General features: G+C 37.4%; 1 protein-coding gene across 2 annotated transcripts; it reads left to right on the top strand.

Moving 5' to 3' along the window:
• The first annotated feature begins 2,421 nt into the window (after window positions 1-2,421).
• On the top strand, window positions 2,422-20,248 carry Myo31DF (Unconventional myosin ID). Of its 2 annotated transcripts, none has more exons than XM_068294563.1 (11): window positions 2,422-3,158; window positions 12,809-13,111; window positions 14,040-14,259; window positions 15,591-15,816; window positions 15,874-16,257; window positions 16,317-16,396; window positions 16,457-17,863; window positions 17,934-18,091; window positions 18,160-18,982; window positions 19,063-19,785; window positions 19,856-20,248. In XM_068294563.1, the coding sequence occupies exons 1-9, from the start codon at window positions 3,070-3,072 to the stop codon at window positions 18,326-18,328; spliced, it is 3,036 nt and encodes a 1,011-aa protein (XP_068150664.1). In that variant the 5' UTR covers window positions 2,422-3,069; the 3' UTR covers window positions 18,329-18,982; window positions 19,063-19,785; window positions 19,856-20,248. The 2 variants fall into 2 exon arrangements, with proteins under 2 accessions (XP_068150664.1, XP_068150663.1); XM_068294562.1 differs by having other exon boundaries at window positions 19,842-20,248.
• The last annotated feature ends 152 nt before the right edge of the window (window positions 20,249-20,400 follow it).

The raw sequence follows: 20,400 nt of genomic DNA, 5'->3' as shown, positions 1-20,400 counted from the left end.
TGCGCGCATCTCTAGACCATATGTTGGTCTAAAAAAATTTGCGGAAATAATTGAAAAGAAAACTTGGGATGTTTTGATTTTAGATACGTTCATTATGATTCCCACTGAATATTTTAGAGTAAATCTTAAGTTACTTGGCTTTTAGCACATTCTATTTCTTGTTCTGAAGTTGCACAATATATTGCTGTGTGATGGGCCTCCAATTCATATAAACATCGTAGGACTTGTAGACGTACCAGCAGGAACATTGCCGACCTCCATATGAACGAAGTGTTATGTCCAAACTGTTACCAATGTAGCGTATCAAGTTTAACCACCAGCAGTACAAAATCATCATCATTATCGTCGGCCTCCATGTGATGAATTGCAACTTGCAGGAACAAACGTCACTCACTATACAACTCTTATTGTAGTATTTTTATACCCTTGCAGAGGGTATTATAAAATTGGTCAGATGTTTGTAACGCACAGAAGGAGACGTTTCCGACCCCATAAAGTATATATATTCTTGATCAGCATGAGAAGCTAAGTCGATATAGCCATGTCCGTCTGTCCGTCGGTGCGTACGCGTTTTACTCAGCCATCTTAAGAGCTATCGGTATGAAATTTTTTTTGGGAGCTTTTTTTTTACCCGGGTGAGATAAAGTATGAAAATCTTTGGGATCGGACTACTATATCATATAACTCTGGAACAAAAATTTTTGCAAAAATTGGAGTATCCCCATGAAATTTACCAATATAATAGAATTTGATATAAAATCTCAGATCCCAAAATTTGACCCTGATCGGATAAATAGAACACAAGTTACAGTCTATATAAATCGGTTCAATCGCTGCCGGCAGCTCTGCTTGCTGCCTACTACGTCATCATCAAATCAACAGAGCACATGCATACACACACAGACGCAACGCTACATAAACTGTATGTGTATGCGTGCGTTGCTTTGCTTAGGGAATGAGGGAAGAAGAAGAACAAATTGTACATAGTATGAAGAGTAAAATTGTTTTGTTTGTATGTATATTAATGAATTGAGTTGCAGAAAACAAATTTTGAACATGTGAAATTATTATTGTCAAGGACTGCAAGGGTATATAAACTTCGGCATAGCCGAATTTAACTTCTTTGATATTTTTTAAATAATAATAAAGATAAATGTTTATTTAAACCTTGAGAATTTTATTGGTCAATAAACATTTGCATTATTTAGAAAAAAATGTAACAACATCGGATGTCTCCTTTTGGCCCACCCTGTATTATTGGCGCAAAAGTACGTTAAGTAATCGATATTGTTATTGAAATCAAAACAAAAAACGGCAAAACAGGCAACAAGGCAAACCAAACCAAACGCAAAGCAAAATGCCTGTGTGTCAATTTTGCAACCGCGCCGCTGGTCACTATTTCATTGGCCTTGACAATCTTCTTGATGTCCACATTGATGAAATGATTGAAGGAATCAATGTGTTGATTCACCAGTACCTTGCCTGTAGCAAAGCCGCCAGCAATTTCCACTTCTCCTCCAGTTAAAATACACTCAGTTGATGTTGATTTGACCACATGCAAAAGGTGGTTCTTTCCAAGAAGAATGCCGGTTGGACTTAACTTCTGTTCCGTTGTCTCTTCTACATGTTTTTAGATTTTAACAATATTTTGTGGGATGTCGTATCACAACAGGGTCCTTTAATTGCGTTGTCACCCACTCACTCCCCGGTCACTTTAGCGAAAATGTATTACCAAATTGAAAAGATTGCAGTATCCAAATAAAGTATATTTTATTGCAAACGCAAAGTTAATTTAAATTTTCGCGCCATCCTAATTACGTCGCGACGTAAGCCTCAATAAGGGACATTTGCAACGTGAACAATTTCCTGTTGTCAGTGTGAGCATACTTTTAGGCATTTAGTTTTTTTACACACATTCAAAATTTTCTAGACTAAAATTTGTATCTAATACTTCCACTAATATTAAAGAAAGATTGACGACCAATCCGATCCGGAAACTTATAATGATTGCGTTTTATATTCTTTATTTATTAATAAAATAAATGTTTTAAAATTTCAACTAAGCCTAAAACTATGCCCTGTTAAGTCACTGTTAACTTACCCTGGGATATATTAGTTTGAAGTTTCATTCGAATTCAGCTAACTTAAATCAATAAGAAAAATAGAATCATTTTTTCAACCTTTTCGAGAGGTCTCAAGGATACGAAAGAAAGAATTTATAGTCCATGGGAATATGTAGACCTATTTTTAGCTGGCAAATAGTCTGGATTATATATGTATGTATATTCCAGATCTCGAATAATTAGAGAATTCATTAATTCACCCCTTCTTAATGGGTATTCCCTAGTCGCATCCACTGTCAAATGAGAAGGTATCTCTCTCAGAGTTGGATACACTCAGTTAAGTTTCTTTTCGACCGTTGAATCGAGTGGTTGGTTTCGCTCCGTCCGTTTGTTCGTGTGTTTTATTTGTTGTCGGCGGCTGACAATAAGCCAAAAACCAGCTGGCAGTTTTGAACAAGTTCTCTTGGCGATCTTAAAGCAAGAAGAAAACGAAAAGAAAGAATATAGGAAAAAGAAAAGCAATAATTAATATTTATATGCCAGGCAACTTGAGGTATTTTGTCGAGTTGTAATTTATGAGCAATTTTAATTCATTCTTGTTAATGTTTCAATCGTGCGTGTGTTGTGTGAGAGTAAAAAATTAGAGAGAATTCCCTCGAATCAGCAGAAACTGATCACCACATATAAAATATACGGCAAAAATTTCATAAAATTTTAAATTGGAAACGAGACGCGAAAAGGCAGCAACAACAGCAACAACAAGAACGAAGAAGAAGACCAAGAAGAGAGACAGACAAACAAAACAAAACTCAGAAAACCAAGGCGAAATTCTCCTCCTCCTTCTCTGCTTTGATCGTATTCAGATCTTTTGGTACGACGACTTCTTCTTGTGTTACCTGAGGCAGCAGCCGGCAATTAGCTCTCTGGCCTCTCTCTCTCGTTCTCACCCTCTTTTCCACACGTGAGCAAAACAAAAAAGGAAGAAAAAAAAGAAGCAGCTACAAAAATGGCAATGCAACGTGAGGCAGGCGTGCAGGACTTTGTCCTTTTGGACCAGGTCAACATGGAGAAGTTCATGGACAATTTACGTAAACGGTAAGTAAATATTTATCGATTCTCGAGTCGAGTCGAGTCTCGGTCTTGGTCTAGTTCAAGGCTAGTTTATGGCGCCAACTGAGACCACACAAAACTGGTTGCTGTGTGGTTAAGTGCTTTGGCTGTTCCTTAGTCAAGAAAACAAACAAGAAACTAGATTTTGTTTTATAGACAAAATTGTTTTTTCTTTTAAACTCTTGTAAAATAAATAGTCGTAATTTACCTTTCTAAGGGGTGGTTACAATGTAATGCAAGGGTTGAAGTGATCCTTAAACTCTTTCCAAATTGATAAATCCCTGGATTGGGAGTTATTCAAACTCAATGAGTCAGAAACCTTATGATTTGTTTTTGGAATTTATTTCTATTTAATATTATGACAACATTTTCTCATGGCCAACCATTTCAGAGTCAGGAAACTCCCAATCAGAATTCGACAGCTCACTTTTGTGTTATCAGTTTGTCATGATAAATGGTTTGGGTGTATCATTGTCTGACTATACATATATGTATATAGAAACATATTTAAGTAATCATCAAAATGAGTCAAATCCTACTTAGCCGACATCGTTCAAAAATGATTCAGTTAATTACAAGATAGATCATCTCTAAGTACACTTAGAGAAAAGACTGTTGCCAAATGCAGAAATGATTTCAGTCAAATCAAATGTGTAATATGGCATTAAATCATTTTTTCGATATGGAAGGACTAATTCCTCTAGGATTTCTCCAAGTGGAACAATTGTTGACAATTCAATTAGCATTCGAAATGCTTTCCAAAAGTGCCAAAGAACTCATTATCATAAAACTGAACGGCAAATAGAGCCGCAAACCAAAGCGAAACTACTTCCACAATTTTGTAAGGCATCGATAACAAGTTAAATACATATATGTATGTTAAATAAACATAGTAAATACCAACAATGAGGGAATAGAACTTTACTTTTTATAATGATAATGATCGTTGCGCGTTAGCATTAAAAACTAGCGAGGCATGCGAAGCAGTGACCCATGGCAGAGCCTGAACCACAAGAGTGGGGGCTGGAGAGGTGGCGACAGAGGCGGAGCATGCAACAAGTTGTTGACACATGCGGCATAAAATAAAATACACACTCTGCCTCTGTGTGTGGCAGGGGACTCCCTATCCCTCCATCGGTGTGCTTGGTCTTGAGGCAAAAGAACTTTATTATAATGGCTATGGAAGCATATAACGACTACGACTATCTAGAATTACATTTGCGCCTAGATGAATAGTGTCACTTTAATAGGTTCGAGTTTAATTTCATTGCCTATTGAAGCATCCCATTTCGGTAATGACACATCGATTTAAATTTATGGTAAAATATAGTTAAAAGCCAAGTTTTACTCCTTTTTTATTTCGTAAACACTTAAAAGAAAGTTATCGCTTATGTTAATGTATTATGTTTAATGTATTCTTATCAATTCTTATCACTTTATTTGACTCTAATAGAAAGTTGAAATGATGCCCATTTCTTGTGTCAGTATTTAATAGTCATAAATATGTTTAAGTTATATATATTTGGATCTAACTAATCATCAGTCGTATTTCTTAACTTTATTTAGATCGTTAAGGTCTAATAAATAATTTGAACATCATGTTTCACAACAATGATTGATTACATAAGACGAAGACCATTAATCTTATCTATCTTATTAAGCTTATCATCTGCCCCAAACATTCGGCTTTTCCTCCATATATGAACGACAAAATTAGCTCACACACTGCTTATCATTAGGTCGTTCGATGCATCTGTCTATCGCAAAGCTGTGGGGCAACCTCCCCTTAAATGAATTACAAATCATTAATTGCATAATCGAGTGCAATAACAACATGAGTTTCTTGTATATAATACATCCATAACCATAACACAAATCAAGCAATTCAATTTGCAATGAATATCCAACTTACATACATACACTACTAAACCCGGAAAACTGTCCGTGCACAGACAAATTGAGGCAAAGGAAAACTCAAGCAACAAATCAAAAATGAATAAATGCTTCGAGTGAGGGTCAAAAACGCGCCAAATAAAAATAAGACTAAAAACACACAAAAGAAATGAACAACTCACTTTCGTTTTCGCGTGTTTCTTTTTCGTTTTACTTAAAGTGAATAATGAAAACAAAACACGATGAGAAATAATGCACTTTTGTTTTACGAGCAATTTTAATACTCTACCCAAATGCGAATACTTAATCCAATAACTAAACTAAACCACATACTACCGATCGCTCACAGTTGAACGCTCCGATAAGAGATAAGTTTTTTATAGTCAACCGAGTTTTATTTAGATTATAAACTTTGACAAAGTGGAAGTTTAGTTGGAACATAAAATTTCTTGTTTTTTCAGATAAGAAATAGTTTTTTTTTTAAACTCTGGGTTATTTATACTTTTTAGTTATTTGGATCAATGAATTCTGAATAAAAAACTCACATCGATTATTAAATATTCCAAAAGAACATTAAAGAGTATTAAAATTTCGACTGGTCTGTGCCCTTTGTCGATATCTTTGTGGTTAACCATGACATCATGTGGGATGGCAAGGCGAAAAATAAAATAAAATAATGTCTCTCTCTCTCTCTTTCTCTCTTTCTTTTGCTTGTACATTTGAGAAATATGTTATTCCAACAAAATATATATCTCAAATCTGACTCATTCCCTGTGTATACTGTGCAAATACTTTTCGGTTGTCAACAATAGCAACAGACCCAAAAACAAGAAAAGGGAAACAAGACAAATGCTTTTGGACCACCGAAAACCGGTTGATGGCGTCAGAGTAACTTGGTGGTTGCCTCTCCAGAGACTCACCCACCAAACTCAAAACAAAAAAAGATATAAAAAACGCAAAGAAACAAGTTTCCTTCAATTCGAATTTAGACGAAACGCCGAAAATGTTTAAATTTTCTTTGCTCTTTTCCTTCTCAAGTTCAGCATTTCCCAGAATTGCCAAATGAAATTTTTAGTGTTCGCCGCCCCATTAAGTCAAGTGTCCTGATGAGGCTAACAAGTGGGGGAATACAAGGAGGAGGAGGTGGCAGTTGCTGCATACTTGGTACTGCATACGCGACCCCATGAGGTCAAAGTGTTGGCCATAAAATCACTTGATTGATTGCACTTAGAATTACAATTTCTGTTTCCATTGTTTAAACATTTATGTGGCCTATATTTTCGTATGTTCGTTGGAGTATCGCTCTGTGGGTTGGTTCAGTTTATTTACCCGCTGAAATTTCCCATGAACCGCCCGTTGAACTCAAATGAGGGATTTTGGCCTGGTAAATTTATTATGGCTATGAAATGTATTTTTGTTTCTTTTCTTGAGTAAATTTTAATGCTATTATTAAATCATTTGCATGAGATTAAAAACTGTCTATACATGCAATGCAAGTCGACAGACGGTCTCAGAAGGATTTCCATGAATTTTCACTAGTAATTAAATCAGATTTTCCAAGTACTTCTAATATTGATTTAAATAATTCAAATGTTTCTTAGATTAGAAGCAAGAAAATAAACTATTACCTCAAACTATTCTAACCCTTCTAAACTCCGTCTCATTAGGATTAATCTCCATTCTGCAATCTGTGCTAACTGATCAATTTCACATATCCAATATATTTTCTCGATAATTTATATTTTTCGATTCAATATTTTACTTTTTTTAATAGTTCTCTCTATATGTTTTAATACGATAAGAACATTCTTCAGATTAGTTCTAATCAAATTCAAATTGTGACCCATTTTTACTGTCGAGAACACTTTGGAACATACAATTTCCTTTATGTAATCAACTGTGAATCATTCAGCTACTTTCAATGAAACTGAATTTTAAATTCATTTAAATGTTTAGCACATTATTTGGCATAGTCAAGGTTTAACTTGCCGCTTAAAATTCAAGTCGTTGGCAACAAAACGCATTGAAATTATTATGTGGAATTGTGTGAAGTGTTGGAATAAGTTTCAATTACTTGTTAGTTTGTTTTCTTTATAATAAATAAACAACATGACTGGTTCAAGTAGTCCCCTTCTATATAATCATATTGAGACACTTCAATAACCGAAAACCAAACCCTTTTCCTAGTCTGCCATTGACAACAATCTTATCTGTTTAAACTTATCACCGAAAAGTCCAAGTTGCTTTTTTGTATATATTATTTTCCTATAACTATACAAGAACCAAGTATATGAATAATGCCAAAATTTATTTACTGATAAGATTGCAAGAGAAGTGTAAAGAACCTGTTGAAAAGTAAACTGTTGGCCGAGTTATTATATAACCTTGATTTGGCTTTGGCCATTCCCACTGACTGCCCATATAAGGCAAATAATCGAAAAACCCCTAAAAGCGATAAGTTAACCGCTATTCCAAGATATGTCAAGAGGCAGATTACCTTATAGAAAAGTTTCCTCTATTTAAAGCTTAAAGCAAACTTTGATAGTTTTTAAAGATGGTTCTGTAAATGGTTTTCACTGAAAAATTTTCCTCTCTCGCTCTCATGGGCATTTCACATTCTTGGGCGCGTCACATTTTCATTTTTCCCATTTTCATGCAATTTTTATGACATCCTCCAAAATTAGAAAAACTTATTAGTGTTTGAAATGGCTCAGACCGATGGCGGATTGTTAGCCGGATCTAGCATAAACAATATAGACATAGTTATAGACTTGCCTTCCTTCTCCCCCTTTTGGTGTTTTTTTCTTTTTCTTGTTTTTTTGGTCTATGGCAAAGTCATAAAAACTTCAAGAATTCATTTTCGATTTCCGATTGCAATCAGAGATTGTCTGTTTATTTGTAGAATAGGGCGGCATTGTCTTAACAGACAACTACATATGTGTATGTACATACCTACATACAATCATATATACATATATGGTAGTTCAAAGGAAAGATAAACACGAAAATAAAGTTTCCCCTTAGAACGTGCCCTCTGATGCGTGTTGAGTTCCTTTTTTTCAAAGAGTTTTGCCATGGGCAATAGAGGTGATAAGCTATCAATGCAGATAAGCGGCGCTGTTCTGATATTTGCTGAGAACGGAAATCACAAAAAGCCAATTTACATAACGGCTAAAGGTATATTATAGAGATATTTCTATTGCTAATTGAACCACGTAGTTTTCTCATTATTGTGCAGGAAATTCTTCAATCCAAGTAAAGGAAAACTCATTTGAGTCAGAGATGGAGATGAGGATGGGAGTCCAGAACCAGAAACAGAGACCGAACCCGTCTAGACGTCGCCTCAGTCTTGTTATTATTTCTTTCCCTCTGTTTACACGGTATATTCTTTATGGCCCAAGTCTATGGCAATGTTTGTCATTTGGCTTGCAATAACTTTTACTTGGCCATCTGCATTCCGCTCTCGCCTTCCCCATCCATCTCTCTTTCGCGCCAGTTTCACTTAGTTTACACAAGACTTTATCATCTCTTCTAGCGCCTCTTGGACTTCATCTGGTTCTGACTTTGCGTTGCTCGGCTAATTGACAAGACTCTTTGTTGAACTCTGTGTGAATTGAAGTTAATTTGAAAGCATTGCGCAAAAAGATTCGAGAAATGAAATGAAGCGAAAGCAAAAGAAATTGAAAGTGTTGAAAATTCTTTGATTATAAGCAGATGTCTGGCTGCATAGTGTCAGTGGACATGATCAGTCAGACTGACTTGAAGCATCAAAGTTGGCTATAGAATGTAGTTTTTTGCCTCGCCATACGTATGACTTGGCAGCAGTTCTGTAGAATCAATAACATCTTGTTTTAAACATTTCAATACATTATATTTTTAAGAATAAGGACTTTATGTCCTTCACATAAGTATACATATCAAATGGGAATATTTACACTGTCCAAAAGTCTTAAGCAACTTAGAAATATAATTTCAATTTCTGCTTTAAATTGTTATTCATATCATTTTGCTATTCACATTGTCATACCGATGCTCCATCAATGAATTGAATTGAAATTCAATTAAAATCGACAATCGCAAAAGAGAAAAATCTAGAGAGAGAAAAAGAAACATTGACCCACTGAGCAAAGCTAGCTATGATGTTAGTAGTCAGTTGAGACAAATGCAAAAAGTGCATCAGCCTATAAATTGAGAAAACTTAATCGATTTTCTCAGGCTTTTCTCTTTAGGCCGGTCAAGGCTGAATCCCTCTCACCAGACTATAAAAGTAGTTATATAGTATCAAAAACGGAATGAATCATCATAGTTAGCTCATCCCGTTAAGACCAGTCTATGCAAATTGCATTTAAATGTACTACAGAGAAAAGTTGAGTCAGCTTAAGTGCTAACTTGCTTCTATTTGTTTATTGCTTACAACAAATAATTACATGCCTTTGACGTTGGCTCACAGGTCGTATGAGTCACAATGGTTAAGGCCAATATCAGTTTGAATTAAATGTGTGAAATAATGAATATAAACATTATAATTTAAAACAAATCACACAATACCAAATGCTTCCAATATATATTCGATATATACAAGTATTTTTCGCGGCATTTTGTGACTTGAGGTTTGTTTTCTTATTCGTTATTTGTTTTGTTGCTCTTTCTGCTTTCTTGATTACGTCATTTGGCAATGCAAAAACAAAAAAAAAAAACGAACTGAGACATAAAAAGCGATAAAAATAATGAATAAAGCAAAAACGAAGTTTATGATGTGTTTGTGCGAAGGCAAACCAACTACATGCCTTTGTATGATGTGTGTGGAAATCTTTATTTTATGATTTATGTATATATAAATATGTATAAATGTGTATATATATTCGATATCTGGAGGTATTGCCTTGATTGGGCTCAACCTAAGAAATTGGGAGAAGCTTATAAAATGAAGCATTTGTTAACAATTGCTAACAGAAAATTTAATCCAAAGTCTGTTTTACGAATATTAAATTAATTACAAGTAAATTTCAAATAAATTCATTAATCCATGACTTTATATTACTCTAATATTGTATCTAAAATGAGTCTATTCCTTTGTAACTAACGTATACGATCGTTTGATAGAAGTTTTAAGGAAACAAATTAGATAGCTTCTTACCACAACCTATTTTAATATTAGAGTTCTCATTAACTAACCATTTGACACAGCCAAAAAACTAGGCTTAATTCGTAATACCATAAAAACTTGTTGATTCAGTTGTTGACCCTTCTAGGCCTGTCCTAATATTCTTCATATCCTTAAGACTAGGAGGTATATGTAATGAGTGCTGTCAGGAAAGTTACTTAAACTATTTGTGAAATTTCAATGACAAGCCAACAGTTAAATGCTTTGCTTACAAACCTAATAAAGGTAAATTTTGAAGCATCTTCAAAATGAATTCATATGCAAATTAAATTACTTAACAACTAAACTTCAAAAGTTACCTAATGACCACAATTACTCTATATAAGCCACAGAAAGTAATTACCCGAACAGCAAATGCAACAAGTATTACAAAACATGGAAACACGCCCACAAAAACCAGCCAAGGAAAAGCCCCTCCAGTTAAGCAGCTTCAAAAAAACTAAAACAAAACGAAAACAAAATTGAAAAACTAACTGACTGTCTGGCGAGAGACAAAGGCCTTAACTAAGAGTGAAATTGGTTGAATGAGAAAGCAAAGAAAACAGCCAACAGTTTTGTTAAATAAAACGAAATAAAACAATATATACACTTAATACACGCATTTGTTTGTTCACTTTGTCGTTAGTGTTGTTGTTGTTATTCCGTCTGCCGGTGGTTTTGGGCCAGAAGGCAGAAGGCCCAACTGCCAGCAGTCAGCAGCCAACACATGTTTTTACTTAAGTTTCCAGTGTTTATTTATAGGCAAAGACAGCCGGACAGACTGACGTTTTTTGTTTCTGTTTCTGTTTCTGTGTTTCTTGTGTCGTTTTGTCTTTACTTTTGCTGGCCCCAACATTTGGGTCAAAAATGTGACAGTCCCACTAAAAGAAGAGAGAGGAAGTAGGCAGTAGGCAAAGGGAGATGCATATACTTATATGTGAACTACTGAACTCTAAGCAAACCTGTCATCATCTTGGATAGATATGAGTAGGAACCGTTTAGCACGCTTGTTGACTTTTTAGTACACCAGGTCAACGGTAAGTAGAGAAAAGGGCAGGCAGCAAGCCGCTTAGCAAACGAATAGCAAAGAAAACACTGCCATTTGTGATTTTACTATGATTTCCCTTTACTACAATTCATATGTGTCTGCTCACTGCACGACACCTGAGTGAGGTGTGAGACAGTGGAATAAGACTTATGGAACATGTGGGTGAAGGGATAGAGTGTGGGTGAAAAGATGTTCGCCCACATGGCGGATGATTGACATACAGCCGAAAAAAAACGGAATGGGCTTGCCAACAATCAACTATTCAGCTCTTTCCCCTAAAGACAATGGTCAATGAGGTTATAGAAATTACAACCTGAGAGTATCAGGAGAAGAAACTTTCGAAGGCGTACAAAAACTTCAGCGATTTCAACACCAAGTTTGGGATTTAACCAGATCGGACCAGACCAGATAGGACGGATTGATGTTCTCAAATATTCCTGAGTTTGTCTGGATATATTGGTCTAAAATCTTATTTTATATCGTCTGTGCATTGAGATTTTTGTCAAACTTTCAAAGAAAAACCCTTTTTTTTTGGAAAAACAAAATTTATACTATTAAATTTTAGTCATTAGTCTTAAAAATAGAGTATAAGGTTTATTTCTTACAACTAGGATAAAAGGTCAAAGCTAAGAGAACAAAATTGATGAATATTTTTATAATGGTTTCTGAGAATTGGGATAATGAATTTATTTATTCGAATTCTGCGTGAATGGTTAGCTAATTTTTTAAAATTCTTGCACCCTGGTAAAATATTTTATTTTCTCTGTCAAATTAAATAGATTTTTGTCTGAACTTCATAGATTCTTATGAACTGTCAAATGTTTTAAACGTTTTTCAACCGTTTCCTTTTTAAGAAAGACAAGACATTTTCCCAAAGATTTTGTCAAAATCCAAATTTGCTTTTGTGTTTTCCGATTTCTAGTTGGATTTCTAGTTTATATTTTGTTTAAATTGGATCAGAGTTTACATAGAACACGCTGGAAATCGCCCAAATTGATGACCTGAATGCATCGAATCGGTTTTTCGTCTAAATCTTTTGGCGCCTTATAAATTGCATACAAAATAAACACAGAAGCTGAACAACACTCTGAGCAATCGAAGCGATATTAAATTGTCTGCCCACACAACAGGCACACACACACACAGACACATGCACACATCACAGTCAATCAAAAACAACACAAAATTTAATCAATATGGAACAACAAGACCATTAACTAAGTATCTCTCCTATACATATATGCCGACTGCAATTAATTGCATAGACCGATCCAATTTTCCGATCCCGTTGTGCCGAAGACAAACTCGAAATCTTCTTTCGAATTAGACACAGCAGGCGCCTGGCCCTCCCCCTGCTCCGTCGACCACCCGATCCGACATGGCATTTGCATAACAATAACTAGGCGCACCCAATGATGCACATTTATTTAAGTTAATATAATCTTCCCGTCCTCAGGTCTCCCCCACTCTCTTCGTGGTTTCGTAATCTGTTGAATGCATTTCAAAACATTAACTAATGTGCATGTTGTTGCTCTTTCTTCTTCCTTTCAGCTTCCAAGTTGGCTCCATCTACACATACATTGGCGAGGTGTGCGTCTCGATGAATCCCTACAGACAGATGAACATCTATGGCCCAGAGACCATACGCAAATACAAGGGTCGCGAGCTATTCGAGAACGCCCCGCATGTATTTGCCATTGCCGACGCGGCATACAGGGTACTCAAGCAACGGCAACAGGACACATGTATTCTAATCTCCGGCGAGTCGGGTGCTGGCAAAACAGAAGCATCCAAGATAATCATGAAGTACATCGCAGCAGTAACAAATGCACAAGGACAAAATGAAATTGAAAGGTGAGTTGACGTCTCAAATCAATGCCAATGTGATTAGTATGAAGTTCACCTCTTAAATCACTAAACTTCTTTGACAAATCAAGACAAGACAAAATTAACGTTAAGTTAATATAGAATTTGCCCACCTCTTTGTTGGCATATTTGACCTAGAATCTAGAATCTAGTCCCTAAACTAAAACTCTTGCCTACTATCTTAACTAATTCAGAGTATGTAGTAAGAACAGCTAGCTTGATGCGATTACTTGGAAAATTGGCAGTGAGAACCAGACTTTTATCATACATGCAAGCTATAACAATAGTTTTTTGCCCACTGTTCCCCACATTGGTGCATGCAAATTCTTTTTGCAAGTAATTTCATTACAAGGCCAAAAACATTTCCCTAGATAATAATAAAAATAATCACCAGTCATATGTGTGAGAGTAAGTCATCACATTAGCTATCATACGACCCATGACCCACAAAACCTCCTGATGTCATCAAGACTATACAAACGGCTAAAAAGTTACCAAAATTAATTGCTCTCACTAATTGCTAGTTGCTCTCTCTATGTCTCCTACCCAAAGAGCACTTTGTCCAAGCGACTTTTATCACCTGAATGTAATTTAAGGCGAACCATTAAAAAAATAATGCTTAGACTCGAAACCCCGACCCGAACCGAAGAGCAATACCAAGACCAAGACCTAGACCAAGCCCTCAGACCACAGACCACTTGCTGCAGCACACACACACAACCCACACCCAAGGAGCAGTCAATTTTTAGTGCCTTCCCTTTCAAACAGTTTAAAATGCCATTTTAGGTGAAACTAAAGCTAAATGGCGTTAAGTTAATTAGTTTTTTGCTGGGCTTAAGCAAAAGTGCAATTAATTCTTAATGCCCAAAAGAATGGTTCTCAATTTTTAATATGTTTTCTGGCTTTTCCCTTTCAGAGTTAAGAACGTGCTGATCCAGAGTAATGCGATATTGGAGACCTTTGGCAATGCGAAGACGAATCGCAACGACAACTCAAGTCGCTTTGGCAAATATATGGACATTGAGTTTGACTATAAAGCCGATCCAGTGGGCGGCATTATAACCAATTATTTGCTGGAGAAATCGCGTGTGGTTCAGCAACAACCAGGGGAGAGGAATTTTCATAGCTTTTATCAGGTGAGTGAGTGAGCCACCCCCCATATGGGCATGGAGGGCGTCAGATCCACTATTTACCCAGAAGTGTGAGTCAGCGTGACGCGTGCCTCCTCCGCCCCATTGACTAGTGACGAAAGCTTTCGTGGGTGGGGTGCGATGGTTGGGGTCGTCAATTACTTTGGGGTGTCAGGTTGTGTTTTTGTTTTACTCTATTTTTCATGTCGGTTTGGCTTTTATTGCTTTTGGGTGTGGTTTTACATGGATGTTTTATTCTGTGCCAAATGCTTTTTAATATTCATTTCCGCTTACAATAGACAATGGCTAACAATCATGATTTACATGAACATTTTTCTATATTCACATATGAGATTAGCCATTTAAAGTAAAATTGCAATACAAGTAGTTAGCTTGCCATATCAGTACTCAGGCGGGACCCTAGGCCGACTCTAGTCTAACTGGACTTCGAGGATTAACCTGAATCGTTTTGGGAATTAGTAGTCTTCAAATTTAAAACTAATTGCCAAATGAATGAACTCAAGGTCTTTTATTTAGTGGGTCATAATCTCATAACCGCTACAATTTTTCTTTCCAAGGGTTCGATCGTTGTTGACCCTTGAGATTATTTACTTATTACCCAAGTCAAAGGTCTGAGACAAAATGTTTTTGTCTTCTTAATTAATGTCTATTATAACTTGCCACATCTTGATGATATCATTTTATTAGTAAATAAAGTCACTCTTCGTTGATTATTTATATAGCCAGAAATTTTTCATCGAGTTATGCTACATTTATTTCTCGATTTCGTTTTGTTTACTCTTCGGATTAACATGACCGAGGAACAGATGTTAATTAAACATTTACTTTGCTTTTATGAATTTGTTTAACGTCTACCCAAAATGGGTTAAATACCAGCAAATAATATTTTTATCAAGTTGAATTCTTTGATTTTATGGTGAGTAAGTTTTCAACATCAATTCTCACCTGTCGTCCATTTGCAAGTGATATGAAATAGCCATCAGGCAAAGAGCCCAAAACAAACACCACAATATAGCCATAAATTAAGTAATTTTTCCAATCTTGTTATTTATGACTAGCGTGAGTGTGTGAGGGATCCGATCGCACTTGAAGATCGGTGTTAGACAAACACAACTCGGACATGGACACACATAACTGATAAATGACAGCAGACAGTGGACAATTAAAAGCGGAAATTCAATTATGGTTAACATGTCTGCTAATCGTCAGTTTAGTCGCTTATACCATATATAGCACAAAGTTGAATGAGTTTAACTAATACTAATTACTCTCTCTCTCTCTCTCTCTCTCTCTCTCTGTCTCTCTGTTGCTTGCAGTTGTTGCGCGGGGCCAATGACAATGAGTTGCGTCAATACGATCTGCAGAAAGAGACGGGAAAGTATCATTATTTGAACCAGGGGAGCATGGATATACTGACTGAGAAATCGGACTATAAGGGCACATGCAATGCCTTTAAGACCTTGGGCTTTACAGCCGATGAAGTGCATACCATTTGGCGTACCATAGCCGCCATTCTTCATCTGGGCAATGTGGAATTTCAAAGTGAGTCTCCGAATAGCACTCTTGTTGGTCATCATACTGAATTCATTTTTTCTGCAGCCATTGAGGATGAATTGGTGATCAGCAATAAGCAGCACTTGCAATCCACTGCCAAGTTATTGCAGGTAACCGAATCGGATCTGTCCACGGCGTTGACCAAACGTGTTATTGCTGCTGGCGGAAATGTTATGCAGAAGGATCACAATGCCACCCAGGCGGAGTATGGCAAGGATGCCCTGGCCAAGGCCATTTATGATCGGCTCTTCACTTGGATCATATCCCGCATAAATCGTGCCATTCTCTTCCGGGGCAGCAAGTCCCAAGCGAGATTCAACTCGGTTATAGGAGTCCTGGATATATACGGCTTTGAGATTTTCGATTCGAATAGTTTTGAGCAATTTTGCATTAACTATTGTAACGAAAAGCTGCAACAGTTGTTTATAGGTCAGTAAGAAATTCAACGCTATCCGGAATGAAACTTCAATGATTCATTTTGATTGTAGAGTTGGTACTAAAGCAGGAACAGGAGGAATATCAACGTGAGGGCATTGAGTGGACCAACATTGATTATTTCAATAATAAGGTAATTAGGTAACTCAATTGTGCTAAAAACAGTTTCTCACGAAATTCTTGTCATTGGCAGATTATTTGCGATCTGGTTGAACAGCCACACAAAGGCATTATTGCCATTATGGATGAGGCATGCCTCAGTGTGGGCAATGTCACCGATGACACTCTTCTCGGCGCTATGGACAAGAACCTGAGCAAGCATCCGCATTACACCAGTCGCCAGCTGAAACCGACGGACAAGGAGTTGAAGCATCGCGAGGATTTCCGTATTACTCACTATGCCGGCGATGTCATCTACAATATCAATGGATTTATTGAGAAGAACAAGGATACGTTGTATCAGGACTTTAAGCGTCTGCTACACAACTCCAAGGACATTAACATGAGTGAGATGTGGCCTGAGGGTGCCCAGGATATCAAGAAGACGACTAAACGTCCACTGACAGCTGGTACTCTGTTCCAAAAATCCATGGCCGATCTGGTTGTCACTCTGCTGAAGAAGGAGCCATTCTATGTGCGCTGCATAAAGCCCAATGACATCAAGAGCTCAACCGTGTTCGATGAGGAACGTGTACAGCATCAAGTCCGCTATTTGGGTCTCTTGGAGAACGTGCGAGTGCGTCGTGCTGGATTTGTGAATCGTCAACGATATGACAAATTCCTGCTACGCTACAAGATGATCTCTCAGTACACTTGGCCCAACTTCCGGGCGGGAAGTGATCGTGATGGTGTCCGCGTGTTGATTGAAGAGAAAGGCTTTGCTCAAGATGTGAAATACGGACATACCAAGATCTTCATTCGTTCTCCTCGGACTCTGTTTGCCCTGGAACAGCAACGCAACGAAATGATTCCACACATTGTGACCCTGCTCCAGAAACAAGTAAGAGGTTGGATTGCCAGACGAAACTACAAGAAGATCAAGGCCGCTGTGACCATCATGCGGGCCTACAAAACGTACAAGCTGCGCAGCTATGTCCAGGAGTTGGCCAATCGTTTCCGCAATGCCAAGCAAATGAGAGACTACGGCAAGAGTATTCAGTGGCCCCAGCCTCCATTGGCCGGCCGCAAGGCTGAGGCGAAATTGCATCGCGTTTTTGATTTTTGGCGTGCCAACATGATTCTGAGCAAATACCCACGCAGCGAATGGCCCCAACTCCGATTGCAAATCATTGCAGTCACCGCTCTGGCCGGTCGTCGTCCCTATTGGGGCCAGCAGCGCAAATGGCTGGGCGACTATCTGGCCAACTCCATGGACAATAGCGGCTACGAGGCATACTCCGCCAATGTGCGCAAACTAAAGAGTAGCGGCCCCAGTGGCGACTTGTTCCGCCAGGTTCTCTTCTCTGCCTTTGCCAAGAAATTCAATAAGCACAACAAACAAGCCGAACGTGCCTTCATCATAACGGACACAACCATTCACAAATTGGATGGCATCAAGAAGAAGTTCCGCGACTTAAACCATACGATTGCCATCAAGGATGTAAGAGCTAAGCGTCCAAACTGTTAACTCATCGACTTTAACTTTTTTTTTTTTTTTGTGCTCTTTGCAGTTAACCTCTATAAGTGTAACTCCTGGCCGAGATCAGCTTATTGTCTTCCATTCGCCCGATAACAATGACTTGGTCTTTGCCCTTCAGGGCGAAACATCCACACTGAAAGAGGATCGCATTGGCGAAGTGGTTGGCATTGTGTGCAAAAAGTACTACGAGTAAGTCAACCCACCCACCACACCATACGATTCCTTTCTATATCAATTTCCGACGTATTTATTTGCAGTGCCACCAACACCGAGCTCCGGGTCAATGTGGGCAGCAATATTGCCTGTCGCCTGGGTGAGAAACCCAAGACAATTGTCGTCGAAGGTGCTGCCAATGTGGAGACTCCCAATTTCCGACATGCCTCTGGCAATATAATCTTCGAAGTGCCCTCTTCATATTGCGTTTAAATGATAACTAGAGAGAGAGATCGAGAGAGAGAGAGAAAGGGTTTTGAAATGATACTGTATGGACATTATTGTAAATTACACAAAACTTAATTATAGAAACTATTATTTGTTTATTTTGTGTCCTGTCTGGTGTAACGCTTTAACCTCGCTCCGTCTGTGTGTGTGTATATCCCGTGCCTTTTACTAATCAAATTTTGATATGCAGAGTTATTAGATTTCTATATATTTCTATCTACCATTGCTCTAAAGAACTTAAAAAAGAGAAACTGTTTGTTTTATGTATATCTATATAGTCTTAATGAACGATTTGTACATTTTTTTCAATTTACATTGTAAGGCAATCGTAACTATTTATATAGTTATGTATATATAATTTTGGTTAATCATATAGCTAGTTGAGCTGGCTGAGTGAAACCAGAATGAAAGTATTAAGTGTACTTTGTGCATTTGTTAAGAGATCATTTATTTATACCACATAGCACACGAATTAAGTTTGTACTTAAACGAAAACACAAAAAAAGAGTGTGCCATTTGCAAATAAAATATTATTTATATATTATACCTACGAAATAAAATTCCAAAATCAAAATCAAATATTTCATCAAGTAGGCTGGGAGTAATCATTTTAGTTTACCTCATCGTTCAAACAGTAGAGTAAGATCATAATTTGAAAAGATTTCTTCGAAGTAAGAAGTAATTTATTTTCTGACTAAATTTCATTCAAATATATTAAGGATATCCAGCCAAAAGTGATGAATCCACAGGACAGTCAACTACCCTCAACGGATGTCGAGATGAAGGAAGGACTCGGGAATCAACCTATTGCCCCTACAACCGAGTTGCTATTTCCCCTGTTTAGCTCCCTTAATCTGAACAGTATTGCAGTCCCAATTCCAGAGAAACCTTCGGGGGCCACAGCAGCTCGCGAACCTAAGGGCAGAGTGCGCCGTAAAAGGAACCGTGATAGGCAGACAATTGGCACAATTCAGGAGAAGAAACGTGGCCTAAATTGTTACAAGTGTCGACTTTTGCACAGGTCATGCAAACGTCTCAAGGTCTCGGTTAAACGTCTGAGGCTACAAAAGGCCAAACTTTTGAAGAAAAAGATGGAATTAACCCAGTTATTGGGTACTCCTCCGCCAAACGAATAGATATTCGTGGTCGGTGGGTTTCTTGTTGTTCCATTTTCTTCTAAATTATCAACCACAAAACAATTTCAAAATTTTAAGTGTGATTTTTAAACGTTTCGAGGTACGTTCCAAGTTTTTCAAAGGGACGCTAAATTTAAAGTGCTTGTACTTTGTCTAAATTTTTATGTTAAATTTCAATTTGGGTACAAAAACAAATGATATTTACTATTTTGTTAAGAAGGCGTTGAAATATCATTTATAGATTTGGATATTCATCTATATTTGGATATTCCAGCTGTGATATTTCACCTACAAAACGCTTTGAAGGTAAGTAAATGTATTTAAAATATATTCCCCTTCAATTTTCTTTAAGAAAACATTAGTTTTCGTCATCTAGGATCATGAGTTCTGAAGAAAGTCAACAAATCGCAGACGTGGGAACCTGGCAGGAATGGTTCAATACTCTAGCATCCCGGCCAAAACACCATTCTTCGATGCTTAATGTTCACATTTGGTCAGACCTTTCGGATTTGGATGAGATGCCGTCAAGACGACTGTTTTGCAGTACACAACGCTATGGGGGAAGGGGGAACTATCAACGTTTACGTACCTTTTGTAAGCGGATAAGGAGCATGTTTGGGGGCCCAAGTTACCGGAAGGAGCCTGCTCCAGAGTTGTGCCAGCTATTAAGCGTACATAAAATCGAAGATCCATTCATTTAGGAGCATGAAAAACTAGTTGAAATTTTATTGTTTGTGAAAGTTTTTGAAGTATATTCAAGTTGCAACAATGTGTTCCTCAATAGGGGATGGTTTCGTTGGGTATTTGGGCTCGTACGATGCATCAATCGGCGTGGTTTGCCCCTCAGGTGAATCCCTTGTGGACCACACCACTGCACCGAATCAAAGTGTATTGGCAAAGACCGAAAATAAAATGCACATG

Source organism: Drosophila tropicalis, unplaced genomic scaffold (genome assembly GCF_018151085.1).
Source record: "Drosophila tropicalis isolate 14030-0801.00 unplaced genomic scaffold, ASM1815108v1 contig_845, whole genome shotgun sequence".
NCBI lineage: Eukaryota > Metazoa > Arthropoda > Insecta > Diptera > Drosophilidae > Drosophila > Drosophila tropicalis.
The sequence above is the reverse complement of the archived record's forward strand: the minus strand, read 5'-3'. Positions and strand labels throughout refer to the sequence as shown.